At 40.3% G+C, this 14,550-nt stretch overlaps 1 protein-coding gene across 4 annotated transcripts in view; it reads left to right on the forward strand.

The window, feature by feature from the left end:
* Positions 1-14,550, forward strand: part of LOC131104395 (cilia and flagella-associated protein 47-like) — a 56,413-nt gene that overhangs the window by 39,178 nt on the left and 2,685 nt on the right. For 3 of the 4 annotated variants that reach the window (XM_058051508.1, XM_058051511.1, XM_058051512.1), the window contains 17 exons: positions 95-230; positions 309-436; positions 2,014-2,079; positions 2,164-2,307; positions 4,171-4,344; positions 4,430-4,541; positions 4,653-4,700; positions 4,781-4,878; positions 4,982-5,157; positions 5,817-5,924; positions 6,586-6,697; positions 8,570-8,674; positions 8,803-8,959; positions 10,178-10,261; positions 11,295-11,421; positions 12,768-12,952; positions 14,162-14,318. In XM_058051508.1, the coding sequence (XP_057907491.1) occupies positions 95-230; positions 309-436; positions 2,014-2,079; positions 2,164-2,307; positions 4,171-4,344; positions 4,430-4,541; positions 4,653-4,700; positions 4,781-4,878; positions 4,982-5,157; positions 5,817-5,924; positions 6,586-6,697; positions 8,570-8,674; positions 8,803-8,959; positions 10,178-10,261; positions 11,295-11,421; positions 12,768-12,952; positions 14,162-14,318 (2,117 nt within the window). The remainder of the gene's footprint in view (positions 1-94; positions 231-308; positions 437-2,013; positions 2,080-2,163; positions 2,308-4,170; positions 4,345-4,429; positions 4,542-4,652; positions 4,701-4,780; positions 4,879-4,981; positions 5,158-5,816; positions 5,925-6,585; positions 6,698-8,569; positions 8,675-8,802; positions 8,960-10,177; positions 10,262-11,294; positions 11,422-12,767; positions 12,953-14,161; positions 14,319-14,550) is intronic. The other variant, XM_058051509.1, reaches the window with a different exon arrangement.

The raw sequence follows: 14,550 nt of genomic DNA on the forward strand, positions 1-14,550 counted from the left end.
TTTTATGAAATATTATGATAAAAAATGCAACTACAATAGCATTGTCAAGGCATATAACGTGGAGTTGATTGTCCTCATGTGTTGCCCCCGCTAGGTCCAACTGAGGGGTGTTGACCACAGTAAAGGCATCCAGTACAATGTGGAGGTTTCGTTGCCTCTGTACTTCAGTGTACCCAACACTGTTACAATCCCTCTGAAGAAAGATGTCAACATATGGAAGAATCCTACAGGTATGCACACAAGTAGGATGTAATATACTTTTCATATGGAAATCTTCAGTCTTTCATTTGTGACTATGTCGATCATAGATCAGGAATGTGTGAAACTCCCCCTACGCTTCAGAGCGGACTGTGTCGGCCAGTTTACATGTAAGATGGTTCTGAGGTCCTGCTTTGATACCAGAGTCTACCTGATGGAGGCGCTGGTTGCTTCACCGGTACGTCTTGACAGCGTTTTAATCAGGAAAAGCAATAATTGATCACTTTGATTAATCTTTAAATGTCCTAAAGTGGGCTCGGTACAGCTGCTTTTGTGCCATGTCTTTTTCCACTTTTCTGACCTATAAATGTAGTAAGGGATGTCATAGAGGGGCGGACTTCCTTATATGGTTCATAGTTAGGAAGCACTTTGGGCGTGTGATCAATCACAGCGGAGTGGGCATTCCCAGAGGCGGGCCATGGGTGGAATACATTAAAACAGACCGTTTTGGCAGGAAGCACAAATCAAAGGAAATACGGCTGGAATAGGTGCAGATTCTGCGGGTTATTGTGTGTAGCTACTCTATAGGAGACCACAACTCAATGCAAAGGGTCCAAAAATGAGCATAATGGGCCCCCTAAGTAATGAAGTTGCTGTTTTCTCCAGTATGTTAAAGCCCCCATGAAGGTGACATCTGCCAATAAGAGATGCTCCAATGGCATAATAATAATAATAATGCAGGGGTGGGCAAACTTTTTGACTTGTGGGCCGTGTTGAGTTAAAATTGTGGCGGGGGCCAGAATATATATTTAACACACACACACTATTTTACGCTTATAATTCTATCAGTCCGCCTTGTATTATTAGTCTAATTTTATTTGTAAAAGTGTAATACTATCAGCTAAATGTTCTCATTTCCCTTTTTTCAGGAGCACTTTAAACATCACACCACATCAAAGTACGATATTATTATTATTTTTTTTTACTGAATAAGACATCATGTTAAAAGTTGAAATACTCCGAAAGTAATTGGCAGGCCAGATTAAAACGCATGGTGGGCCGCATGTGGCCCCCGGGCCATAGTTTGCCCACTCCTGTAATAGTGCTTCGATTACAGCAACATTGAGTGTATTTTTTTTTTGTTTTCATAAACTAATTCAAATATAGGGGCGGTCTTGTGGTTAGCGCGCGGACCTCATAGCTAGGAGGACCGGGGTTCGATTCCGTGTGGAGTTTGCATGTTCTCCCTGTGCATGCATGGGTTTTCTCCGGGTACTCCGGTTTCCTCCCACATTCCAAAAACATGCTAGGTTAATTGGCGACTCCAAATTGTCCATAGGTATGAATGTGAGTGTGAATGGTTGTTTGTCTATATGTGCCCTGTGATTGGCTGGCCACCAGTCCAGGGTGTACCCCGCCTCTTGCCCGAAGACAGCTGGGGTAGGCTCCAGCACCCCCGCGACCCTCGTAAGGAAAAAGCGGTAGAAAATGAATGAATGAGTTTTGTGTATATAATCAGAAATTATGAAGTTGCACAGGCTGCACGGTGGATGAGTGGTTAGCACGCAGGCCTCACAGCTAAGAGACCCAAGTTCAATTCCACCCTCGGCCATCTCTGTGTGGAGTAGTCGTGCTCACCGTAACTCATTAGTACTTAGTTGAGCAGACGTCAAAGTATGTACTGTAATGTTTATATATTTGTTTGTACAGCAATAGTAGCAATGGCACTACTAACACAAGACTACTACAGTTCAATAGGTTTGCTGTGTGAACTAAAACAAAATATTAAAAAAAAAATGTAATTTGTTCCTACAGGGAGGATCTGTCCACCTGGACTTTAGTTCACCTGCTCAGCATTCAGTCACACAAGACATACCTCTGGTGAGTTGTTGCTTTAGTAATTCTGCATTGATGTTAGAAGATGAAAAAAACAACAACATACAATTGTGCATCATTGTATCGCAGCACAATGAGACACTCCAAGACTGGATGCTGCATGCTGAGTTGAGCGGTAAAGACTTCCATGGCCCCGAGGTTTTGATTGTACCGGCGGGGACTAGAACATGTTACCCTCTGACTTTTCATCCCACCTCACAATGCGTCGTCATGGTAATGTTTGTTTTGTTGTTTCTCTCTGTGTCTTTTCACATCCCTTTGCCAATTTAACTCACTTGTTATACAATGGAGCCCGGGACCCGTCCTAGTCCACCCAGTTCTTATTATCACAAAAAAGTTCCAGCTAAAGCCCCAGACCGGTGTGAAAAGACTTAGTCACAGAAAAAGAGCGCTGACATAACATTCAGGATTTAGTCTGCACAGACATGTAATCCTCACATTTGTTGTTTGTTCTTAAACCTGGTTGGTCATTGATAGATGCATTCAATGGTAATGGTAATTGTAATGGTTTAATGTCATTTGAACATGCATCAGATTACAATTGAGTGCATCCCATAATCAGTTCCCAGTTCCACATGTCCAAAGCCCCAGACCGGTGGAAGAATTATTCATTCATTCATTTTCTACCGCTTTTTCCTCACGAGGGTCGCGGGGGGTGCTGGAGCCTATCCCAGCTGTCTTCGGGCGAGAGGCGGGGTACACCCTGTACTGGTCGCCAGCCAATCACAGGGCACATATAGACAAACAACCATTCACACTCGCATTCATACCTATGGACAATTTGGAGTGGCCAATTAACCTAGCATGCCTCCGGAATGTGGGAGGAAACCGGAGTACCCGGAGAAAACCCACGCATGCACTGGGAGAACATGCAAACTCCACACAGAGATGGCCCGAGGGCGGGAACCGAACCCTGGTCTCCTAGCTGTGAGGTCTGCGCACTAACCACCAGACCGCCGTGCCGCCCCGAGGAAGAATTAAAGCTTATTAAATCCTACCCCTCCATCTGGTACTTTTACAATCAGTAACTGTTACATTTGTTCACTTCCTGCTTTCCTAATGTAATTTAAATTTTTAATTTTATCTTACTATTTCTTTTACTTTATTTTTTATTATTGATTTTTTATTATTGATTTTTATTTTTATTTTTATTTTTATTTTTATTTTTATTTTTATTTTTATTTTTATTTTTATTTTTTTGTCACATACTGAAGTAGGAGGTGATATGAGCATCCAATGCCATAATGGGTACCATAGTAAGTGTCAATATAGTGATATATATAGCACATCATGACTGGTTCAAGACTCTTCATCCTTGTATTTAGCAAACATCAACTGCTTGTATTGTTTCTTGAATTGGCTCATCGTTGTGCATTGTTTGACTTCCTTACTCAATCCATTCCATAGTTTGATTCCACATATTGAAATGCTATGCTAATGCTAACATAGTCCTAGCATATAAGTGTTTCAAATGTAGTTCTTCCCTGAGATCATATTTCTCCTCTCTTGTAGAGAAGTATTGGATGACATTTTTAGGTAATTGCTTATTTTTAGCCTTATGCATTATTTTAGCTGAAGATGAACTATATCAGCAAGTTGAAGTATTTTTGATTTTAGAAATAAGGCAGATTTAAAGGGAAAATATGTTTACATAAAAACAATATTCAAAAAGGTGAATATTTTGAATGGGGGCATATTTTACTCAACACATTCACTAACAAGGTTACAAGTTTTTGATGTCAAAGTGTCGAGTTGCAAGTCTTTGAAGATACAGGCAAGTCGAGTCCAAAAACATCAAAAGTGTGACTTGAGTCTGACTTGACACCAAGTGTCCTGACTCGAGTACACAACTACGGTTCTAACTGTTAAAATTTTTATTTTTGGGGGCCTTAATCCTCCTTCATTATGTTTCATTTTAAGTAGGGAATATTCCCCAGGGGCCAATAAAAACCGACCCACCCTCATGTTGTATTGGATCTAATTAGATTGTGCTCCCAGGTGTGCCTAATGAACTCCTCTCTTCAGTAGCAAAGCACGTAATTGATGATATCACTAACTTGCCATCGACTCCGGCAGGGCAAGCTGTCCTTGCATAATGACCGCAACGGGATTGAGCAAGTGTTTACCCTTCGAGGGGTGGGCGAGCGCCCTCTGCCCGTGGATCATGTGGTACTGCACTGCCCCGTGGGCAAGACCACCATGGTGGAACTCAGTGTCCCCAACTACAGTCAAACGAAACGGTCACTTCAGGTTGGCATTCATGCAATCAGTCTAACAAATACGGCGAGTCAGCAAAATTAAATAAGCATGAGTGTGTGTGTGTGTGTGTGTGCAGGTAGTTACAGACCTATCAGTCGTAAGTGGCAATTCATCCCTGGAGGTTGAACCTGGCCAAAGCAGCGTGTACATCATGGCGGTGTCACCACGGAAACAAGGACAGCAATCAGGTCATTGCTGAATGCATGATGTGATTGTCATGTGACTATTCCTGTGTTCTATAATTTTATGGATGCAAGCAGTTAAATAAAAATAAATAAAAAGTCTAATGTTTCTCACAGGTTGCGTATCATTCATTGAGGGTGATGATAAGTCAGACGGTGACAAAGGTAAATATTTAAAATTATTTTTTCTTTTCAGACTATTTGATATACAGTATACATCCACTGTATGTGCATATGTCTTGTAGGTGATGTCGTCGGACGCTATGAGGTGTTCTACACGCTGGAGATCCTTTGTGAACCTGCAACACCTGTGAGCACCTTCACTGTGCAATGCACTGTTCATGTAAGCTCAACAAACCGCTGTCCATCACATCAATCATAGTAAAAAAAATATTAAAATTTTTTTTTTACGTTTTTTCTTTCTGTGCAACGTTACCCCTTTGCAGAGGTCAGTCGTCATAGAGATCCCCGTCACAAACCCAGGAAAAGAACTGCTCATTCTAAGCGTAGCCCTGGAAGGAGACAACTTGCAAGGACCCGACTGGGTTTCGGTGCCGCCGCAGGAGACCCTCGCCTACAAAGTCACGTTTTCTCCCGGCAAAATAGGGAAGAGCACAGGCAGGTGAGAATTTCTCTCTTTTGTAACACAGGTAATACTGAAATCTAATAACAGCCATTACCTTTGGTGTCCTTCGTCATCACACGCGTTAATTAAATTAATACCTTGTGCTTTGCTTCTTAACACACATCAGCTGCTTCAGTATAAAACCACATGTTAATTATGTATCTAAAGTATCATGTGGTGTCCAATCATCATGACTGTTATCAATGACATAAGTGTTTTGTGAGAGCATGGTCCTTTACTTTTACGTTGTATAGTTATCTTTTTACATGTTTTTATGATGTGCAGGTGATTAAACACTGCAAAAAAATACACTTGATGTGCACATCAATTATAAAGTTTGACTCCCTTGTCAGATTGATAGTCAGCAGCAAAGTGTCCCGGACTACCAGGTTCTACAGGAGTAGCACTCATAAAGTCCATAAAACACACATAACGCCGACAATACAGCAAAATGCATGGCACTTCTGACCTAAAACAAGAAATATTTCCTTACTTTTGTTTGGGAAGCATTTTACTTGTAATTACACCATACAAAACTAACCTTGTGATCAATTTGAAGTTTTAATATTGTTATAAATTAAATTTTAACATGCATGATAAATATTATTTTACGGTGTTTGGTTTGGTGGTGGTGTTTTGTTTTGTTTTTGTTTCAGCGTGATATTCCAGTCGGAGTCAAGCGGAGAGTTTTGGTACCAGCTGGAGTTCTATGCCATTCCCTCCCCAGTTGTTACGCTACCACAAGTCTGCTGTCAGTTGGGCAAGTAGGTACCAACGCAGCCACGCCGCATATTGCTTATGTTGCTAGTTGTGCATAGTGTTGACCATAGTAATTGGGTGATTACAGAGGCAATATGCACATAGAATCTATGTCAATATTTATTATTATTATTTATTATATTAATATTTGGCGGCACGGCGGTCGAGTGGTTAGCGCGCAGACCTCACAGCTAGGAGACCAGGGTTCAATTCCCACCCTTGGCCATCTCTGTGTGGAGTTTGCATGTTCTCCCCGTGCATGCGTGGGTTTTCTCCGGGTACTCCGGTTTCCTCCCACATTCCAAAAACATGCTAGGTTAATTGGCCACTCCAAATTGTCCATAGGTATGAATGTGAGTGTGAATGGTTGTTTGTCTATATGTGCCCTGTGATTGGCTGGCGACCAGTCCAGGGTGTACCCCGCCTCACGCCCGAAGACAGCTGGGATAGGCTCCAGCACCCCCGCGACCCTCGTGAGGAAAAAGCGGTAGAAAATGAATGAATGAATGAATATTAATATTTGAGCGACTGAGTGAGTGACTCAAGGAAACACAAGACCAAAAAAATGATACAGTGCCTTGGCTTTATCATTTCTCAACATTCAAATGCACTTGGAAGGGAATTGTACTTTCTGGGGGATTTATGAAGAAGTGTGGTATGTCTCAGATGGACCAGACAGTCCATTCCGGTGGTCAACCCAACGGCAGAGAAGGTGGAGCTGATGGTAACCAACAGTAACCCCAGGAACTATACGCTGGAAATGGACTCAGGAAATACTGTAAGCCTTCATTTTTCTCATCCAAACCGAAACCCTGTGCTCTACTGCTCATAATGCTCCATAGACAAACTGTCAAGGGCAGGGGTCTCAAACTCAATTTACTTGGGGGCCACTGGAGCTCGGGTCTGGGTGAGACTGGGCCACATAAGGTTTTCCCCCAAAAAAAACGCATTTATTAAAAAAAAATAAATTTAAAACTTTGCTTTGGTTCCAATTTTCTACAAGAAAAGCTCTGATAAAACATTCCACTGTTCTCAAATATCTTACTTTTTATTTTTCTACACAAAATAAGATGGAAAATAAATAAACAAATCAAGAATGAAGAAAATCAATCAGTAATAAATAAATAAATATAATAATAATAATAAAACGGCAAATAATAAAAACTTAAGAAACCACATATAGTTGGTGGGTAGACAAATGATTTTTTTCAGATTAAAATGAACAAAGCATTATTAGAGCCCTGTAGACATGACAAAACACGACTATAGTCACATTTATACTCTTTTTATTTACAACATATTGCGCAACTGCAGGGTCTTGAGACACATTGCTAACTCGCAAACTAGAGAGCTAGCGAGCTAAACGGTAGCCTTCAAGTTATTTCCTTTAAACTTAAATAACTTAAAAAACTTACCACTTCCACACGGATGGGGAGGATAACTATTAACAGTTATTTAAGATTTAACATGAACATGAATCAAACGTAATAATTTTTTCTGGGTACATGATACCATACAGCATATCAAACTTGCGCGGGCCGCACTAACATTAAACTTTCATATCAAGGCGGGGGCCTCAAACTAGTGTGGGCCGCGTGTTTGAGACCCCTGGTCTAGGGTTAACCTTAGCCTTGATCCTCAATGGCATATACCCAATACACTCCTGGTGAAAATTTCAAGACCAGTTGAAAAAATGCAAGAATTTACATGCACTTGTTGCACTTGTTGGGTCTTAAGGAGGTTCTAAGAAATCTTACAAAAGTAGCAATCAATTTCAGTAGCAATCGTACGGCTGGAAAAAAAACTGGAAATTGGCTTGAGATGAACATTTGTTGAAACCAAAAAATATAGCATATGTTTTCAGTACAGTAATCGCGTTTATAACTGTTAACTGCTTCTTAACCCGACCGTGATAAGTGAATTTCCGCAAAATATTTTACAGATGGGATATTTTCATAGGTATAGCATACATAGAAAACCTGTTTATAAACTTCTAAATACAGGTTATTATATTATTAGAGCCCTGTAGACAAGAAATAACACCCCCATAGTCACCTTTCCACTCCTATTACCCAATATAATAGACATAATGACGGTAAATAAAATGAGACAAATGAGACAGGAAGTGATGTCGGTGGTTCAGAGTTATGTTTCAGCCCATAACATGCATAACATCCTGTGAAAACAGTAGCTTTCCCTTACACCTAAAAAAACATTTCCTGGGAGCCTTTGCTAACACAGAGACACGTAAACAGAGAAGCGGTACAGAGTACAGAGAGCGTATCTAGCCTACAGCGTATGCCCATATAAGGAAGCCCGCCAATTTGTGACATCACACATCGCCAGTGTTAGAACGCTCTCTGAATGTGAGTGTTCAGAACCATCCAAAACGTTTTTCAGGGCTCACTTCCACAAACTTTGGCATTGTTTAACACGACAATACAACATTTTAATTACATTTATTGGTCAGAAAAGTGGAAAAAACATAATAGGTGCCCTTTAAGATCCTGTAGTGCAAAAGTTGTAATTGTAAAATTGTAATCAAATGATTTTTCCATGATTTTCCACACTTAATGACTGAGGTTAATAAGGGTATCAATGTAGGATTTTGGTGCTCTTTTGGTTTATCTTCTGCTTGTGTGTGTTTCAGCTTATTGTGGGGCCCCACTCCGCCACTCAGCTCGGGGTCCGTTTCACTCCATCATCCATAGGACAGGGTAACCACGTCGCCAAGATAACGTTCACGTGCCCTCAGGTGTTGACAAATATACACATTACTCACTGTCTTAACAGCAGCTTTACTGTTTTTATTTGTCTTTATTACCACCGATCTTGGCTCAATAACATTGCTATCCTCCGCCCCATGTGACTGGTTTACTGTAGATGCAAGAATGGTGCATGTTGTTGTTTGGCTGCGGTCTCATGCCGAGCCGGGAGGAACCTGTGAGCATTTCCTGCATTGTTGGTTCCAGCGAGTCCATCACTATTCCCTTCAGAAACCCCACCCAGGACGTGGCGACGCTTCGCATCACGCTCACAGGTCACAATGTGCTCCCGATGGGGTTCAGTTTCATTTCTTTAATGTGTGGTCCAGCCAGGACCGTGTCATAAATAGTATATATACAATAGATACCTGCAAATTCACACATTTTATGAAAACATTTTCTCTTAATTTGTGTGAAAACACACTATGTCAGTAAAAAAATACACTTGCACACTAATATACGTACATGAAAAACAATGTTATTTATTACCCCCGAGGTCCTCCTGCTGAGGACCGGTGCATGTGGGCTTCCCAGCATGCCTTGTGGGTTATAAACAAGCATAATATTGTTTTGCGTGTGTCAATAAGAGATGTTCAATATTGGCTTTTTTGTTAAATATGCCGATATTGTTTAACTCTTGATTTCCGATACCGATATCAGCCCATTTCGATATGTGTAACATGACATATTGCCTGTGGTGGAATTAACACATATGTGTTGTATACAGCATTTTTCGGTTTTCATGATCGAGAATCTAACACTGATATTTATAGGTTATCACATGGTTTGTCTGGTATCAGGCCAGGGAGGGCTGATACTGGCACGCATGTTATTTTTGACCGTATTATCACGTACTATTTAATCAAAAGACCATTTTGTTTCCCGAAAATTTTCTGTTCTCTGATTGGTTGTTTCACGGGCACAATACCAGAGCAGCGCGCTCTGAGTGGACAGCTACGGGGGCTGATACTGGACATGGTTAAACTCTATATTTTATCAGTATCACTGCCCTGGGCTTTGACACAGTATCATTTCGGCCTTTTCCCGTATCATTCATGGGTGGCTTCTAGGGTACAGGGCCAATTAATACTGTAGTATGTGATAACAAACGATATCGCATTTTTATGTCTATTTTGTGTATTCCACATGTTATTTTTGGTTGCACCGTGAGTTGGGGAGGCTGTCGACGTAGATATTTTAATGAGCATCTCTTTTGCGCATATATAAATCGTTATTGTTAATTCTAGCCAAGACAAAATACCGCAACTACACTCACAAATGGAGGAAAAAACCATGTCAACAAGCAAACACACTTTATTATCACTCAGCCTCGTAATGTCTCTGGAAGAAAATTTCGATTATGTTGACACCAGTCAGACTTAAACAGGTTCCACTGTGTGACTATAGATACAGTATATAAATGGAATGTTACGTATCCTTCATGCAAATGCACACATAATTATGACTTCCTGCTGTGTCTTTGTGTGTCATAGAAAAGGATCCAAGCGGGGCGCCTGACTGCTGCCCAGTGACTCCTGACAAGGGCGTGTTCTCTCTGTCTTTAAGCCAAGCTGAAGGTACGTTCACTGACTCATTCATTCATTCATTTTCTACCACTTTTTCCTCACGAGGGTCGCGGGGGGTGCTGAAGCCCATCCCAGCCGTCTTTGGGCGAGAGGCGGGGTACACCCTGGACTGGTCGCGTTCACTGACTATGCAATTTAATACCAAAAAAAAAAACACAGATCTCTCCCACGTCCGACACATTTGTCAGTGAATGATGGTAAGGTAGGTAGGTAGACACCGAAGGATTGATGCCGATGCCTATGCGTATGATCCTAAGAACTTACCGACAATTTATCGTTATCATTGTTAGGCTTTCAGTAGCAATCGTACGGCTGAAAACTGAAATCTGGTTTGAGATGAGATTTTGTTGAAACCAAAAAATATAGCATATGTTTTCAGTACATTAATCGCGTTTATCACGGTTAACTGCTTCTTCACTATAATAAGTGAATTTTCGCCAAATATTTTATAAATTGAATATTTTCATAGGTATAGCATAGAAAACCTTTTTATAACTTTCTAAATACAGGTTATGATATTATTAGAGCCCTATAGACATGCAATAACACCCCTATAGTCACCTTTACACTCTTATTACCCAATATAATAGACATAATGATGGTAAATAAGAAACAGATGGGACAGGAAGTGATGTCGGTGGTTCAGAGTTATGTTTCGCCCATAACAAGAGCCTGTGTTTTGTTGAGGGATTTTTTATAAGGGAGTATTGTACTTGTGAGATAATTCAAACCTGCAATAAAACCCTGTTTTCCCGGTGACCGAGTCTGGTGCTTGTGTGTCTCTCTGAACATTACAGTCACATCACTGACACCTAGTGACCAGTGTAGATCATCACAATACCTTTGAATCTTTCTCCTGAAGGACATATATTTTTTAGTTTTAGTTAATGTATAGTAAATATATAACATCTGCTTAAATACTGTGACTATGTTTTAATATAATAGGCAGTATTCAAGCACAAAACCGCATGATTTATCAAGTAGTATATATTTGTAAAAGATGGCGCTATGATCTTTGCTGCAGGTGTACAGATCAGCGGCGGGGACTGTCTGGATGTGCCGGTGGTGTTTGCGCCCAAGTCCATGGACCCCCAACAAGCCTGGCTGTGCATCACGATGAAGCCCCTCCATGTCCCGACAAGCAAGAAACGGTGTCTAGTTTGTATACCTGCAGGATTGTGCATTGTGTGCTGCTTTAAAACAGTACATTCAGTCATTCATTTTCTACCGCTTATCCTCACAAGGGTTGCGGGAAGTGCTGGAGCCTATTCCAGCTGTCTTTGGGCGAGAGGCGGGGTACACCCTGGACTGGTGGCCAGCCAATCACAGGGCACATATAGACAAACAACCATTCACACTCACATTCATACCTATGGACAATTTGGAGTGGCCAATTAACCTAGCATGTTTTTGGAATGTGGGAGGAAGGGTGGAATTGAACTCGGGTCTCCTAGCTGTGAGGCCTGCGCGCTAACCACTCGCCCGCCATTGAATTGGTTTCTGAAAAAACAAAAAAAAAATACACTTAATGCTGCTGTAATCCAACCACTATTACAGGGGTGGACAAACTACGGCCCGGGGGCCACATGCGGCCCACCAAGCATTTGAATCTGGCCTGCCAGTTATTTTGGAGTATTTCAACTTTTAACATGATGTCTTATTCAGTTAAAAAAAAATATATATATATATATATATATATTTTTTTTTTTTTTATTTGTAAAAGTGTAATGCTATAAGCTATCTCATTTCCTTTTTTTCAGGAGCACTTTAAACAAGTACGAAATTGAAAGTTTTTTAAATTTTTTTGAATTTTTTTTTAAATTTTTTGAAAAAAAAATATATATATATATATATATATTTTTTCAAAAAATTTAAAAAAACACACTTTAAACAAGTACGAAATTGAAATTTTTTTTAATTTTTTTGAATTTTTTTGTAAATTTTTTGAAGAAAAAAAAAATATATATATATATATTTTATATATATATATTTATATATATAATTTATATATATATATATATATATATATATATTTATTTATTTATTTATTTTTATATATATATATATTTTTTATATATATTTTTTTTCCTGAAAAAAAGGAAATGAGATAGCTTATAGCATTACACTTTTACAAATAAAATTAGACTAATAATTCAAGGCGGACCGTTAAATAGTAAAATAGTAAAATAGTGTGTTTGTGTTAAATATATATTCATACCTCGACCAACCACTCGTCCACCGTGCAGCCCTAAAACAGTACAAGTCATGATTTTAACTTGATATAGCAAAGGGCAGAACTGAGTCATTTCTCCGACGTTTCTTTTATTACCTCCTATTGTCCTTCTGTCTCTGGCCACAGTCACAAGTCAGTGTTAATTTTCATTTACTTCGACAACCACTTACATGGATATAAATCAGCCATGCTGAGTGATATCAGCTTTTCCGCGTTCCACTGTAGTGAAGTATAACATATTCTCCACACGTGTGTGTTAAACAGGTCAGGGCAGAAGCTGTCGACCATCTGTTGGATCTATCCTCTCTGCGGGATTCCTGTGAAAACGTTTGATGACAACTCACCGCTCTGCGTGCTGCAGTGTGAAGCGGGCTGCCAGCTGGAGAAGACGCTTGATGTGCTGCTCACTGGATGCATGCCCGGAGTGCAGAGTTCAAGTGGAAATGAAGGTATGTGTTAGTCTTAGATAATCATATTATTATTATTACACTTTTAGCTTCAGTCTGATAGCTGCCCTTATGATTGTTTCCATGACAACCCAGCTCACATAGCACAAGTACAGTTGCGCAACACTCAGTTTCTCGTACACAAGCTTAACTTTCACTTTCTAGAGGGGTACGGACACATGGACTCTTCATTCTGGGATCTTTGTTGATCTTCCTCATTGAGTCCAGCACTTTGAAAAGCTTTTTTGAAAAACCGTCCCTCTCGGTACCGAACATTTTTGATGATTTTTACAAATTTTTCAAGGCACACAGAATATTATGTTCATGGGCTGTATAGACATTGTATGTACCAAAAGACAGATTAGCGTCTCATCTTATATCAGAAAAAAAATTGTGTCTACATTTTTCTGTTCCTTAGTAATCAGCAGTGGAACATCAGTAAGTTTCAGGAAAATATCAGTTCTCAACAAAAATAGGAGGAAAACTTTCAACACGTTGACACAAATTTAGCCATATATGTCTAAACAATGATTCCAATTCATTTTCCACTGCTTATCCTCACAAGGGTTGCAGGGGTGCTGGAGCCTATCCCAGCTTTCTTCGGGCAAGAGGCAGGGTTCACCCCGGACTGGTGGCCAGCCAATCACAGGGCACATATAGACAAACAACCATTCACACTCACATTCATACCTATGGACAATTTGGAGTCGGCAATTAACCTAGCATGTTTTTGGAATGAGGGAGGAAATTGGAGTACCCGGAGAAAACCCACGCATGCACAGGGAGAACATGGAAACGCCACACAGAGATGGCCGAGGAGGGAATCGAACTTGGGTCTCCTATCTGTGTGGCCCGCACATTAACCACTCAATTACCGTGCAGCCCCTTCTTAATATTAAATATAAAAAAAACATCTTAATATTGTGAGATTTGAAAAGCATGCTTTGATACAAAGAAGAGTGGGGGTTCAACGGGTATGAGCATCAACCCTATGATATGAGACAATCACAAAAAAGCCTAAAGAAATCAATTTTAATCATTAATCAAACATGTCAAAAGTTACATTGAATTAAATAGCCAAATTGTGTATTAGTAGGTTATAATATAATAAAATATTACAATATTTACCCATTTAAATCTATTTTTATCTATACACACATACACTATATACACATACACAAACAATGGCTTTTTTGTGTTTGACTTGTTCAGTTTCCACAGTGCTTGTCGAAGACTTCCAATGTGAGGTGCGTACAGACAGCGAAGACGACTGCCTGACGACCTCCATCGAAGCAGGGCGGAGGGATCCCAAGACTGGTGTCGTAACGCTCACCTTGAGGCTGATCCACAACCCGGTCAAGAAAACCAGGTAAGCCAACAAAGGATGAGGTTCTATGTACACTGACAGTGGGGAGGCGGTGAGGAAGACCAGGGGTGGGCAGTTAAAGGGATAGTTGGGATTTTTTTGGCATGAAGTTGTATGACACCCCCATAAGCAGTGAAGTCCGTCAACAGCCACTTGCTCCCCACTTTGTGTCCTGAGCCGAGTTCTGGTGGGATTTTGGTGCTGAGGAAAGTAGTTCCAGGTAGTTGCTGGAGTT

Source organism: Doryrhamphus excisus, chromosome 16, assembly GCF_030265055.1.
Source record: "Doryrhamphus excisus isolate RoL2022-K1 chromosome 16, RoL_Dexc_1.0, whole genome shotgun sequence".
NCBI lineage: Eukaryota > Metazoa > Chordata > Actinopteri > Syngnathiformes > Syngnathidae > Doryrhamphus > Doryrhamphus excisus.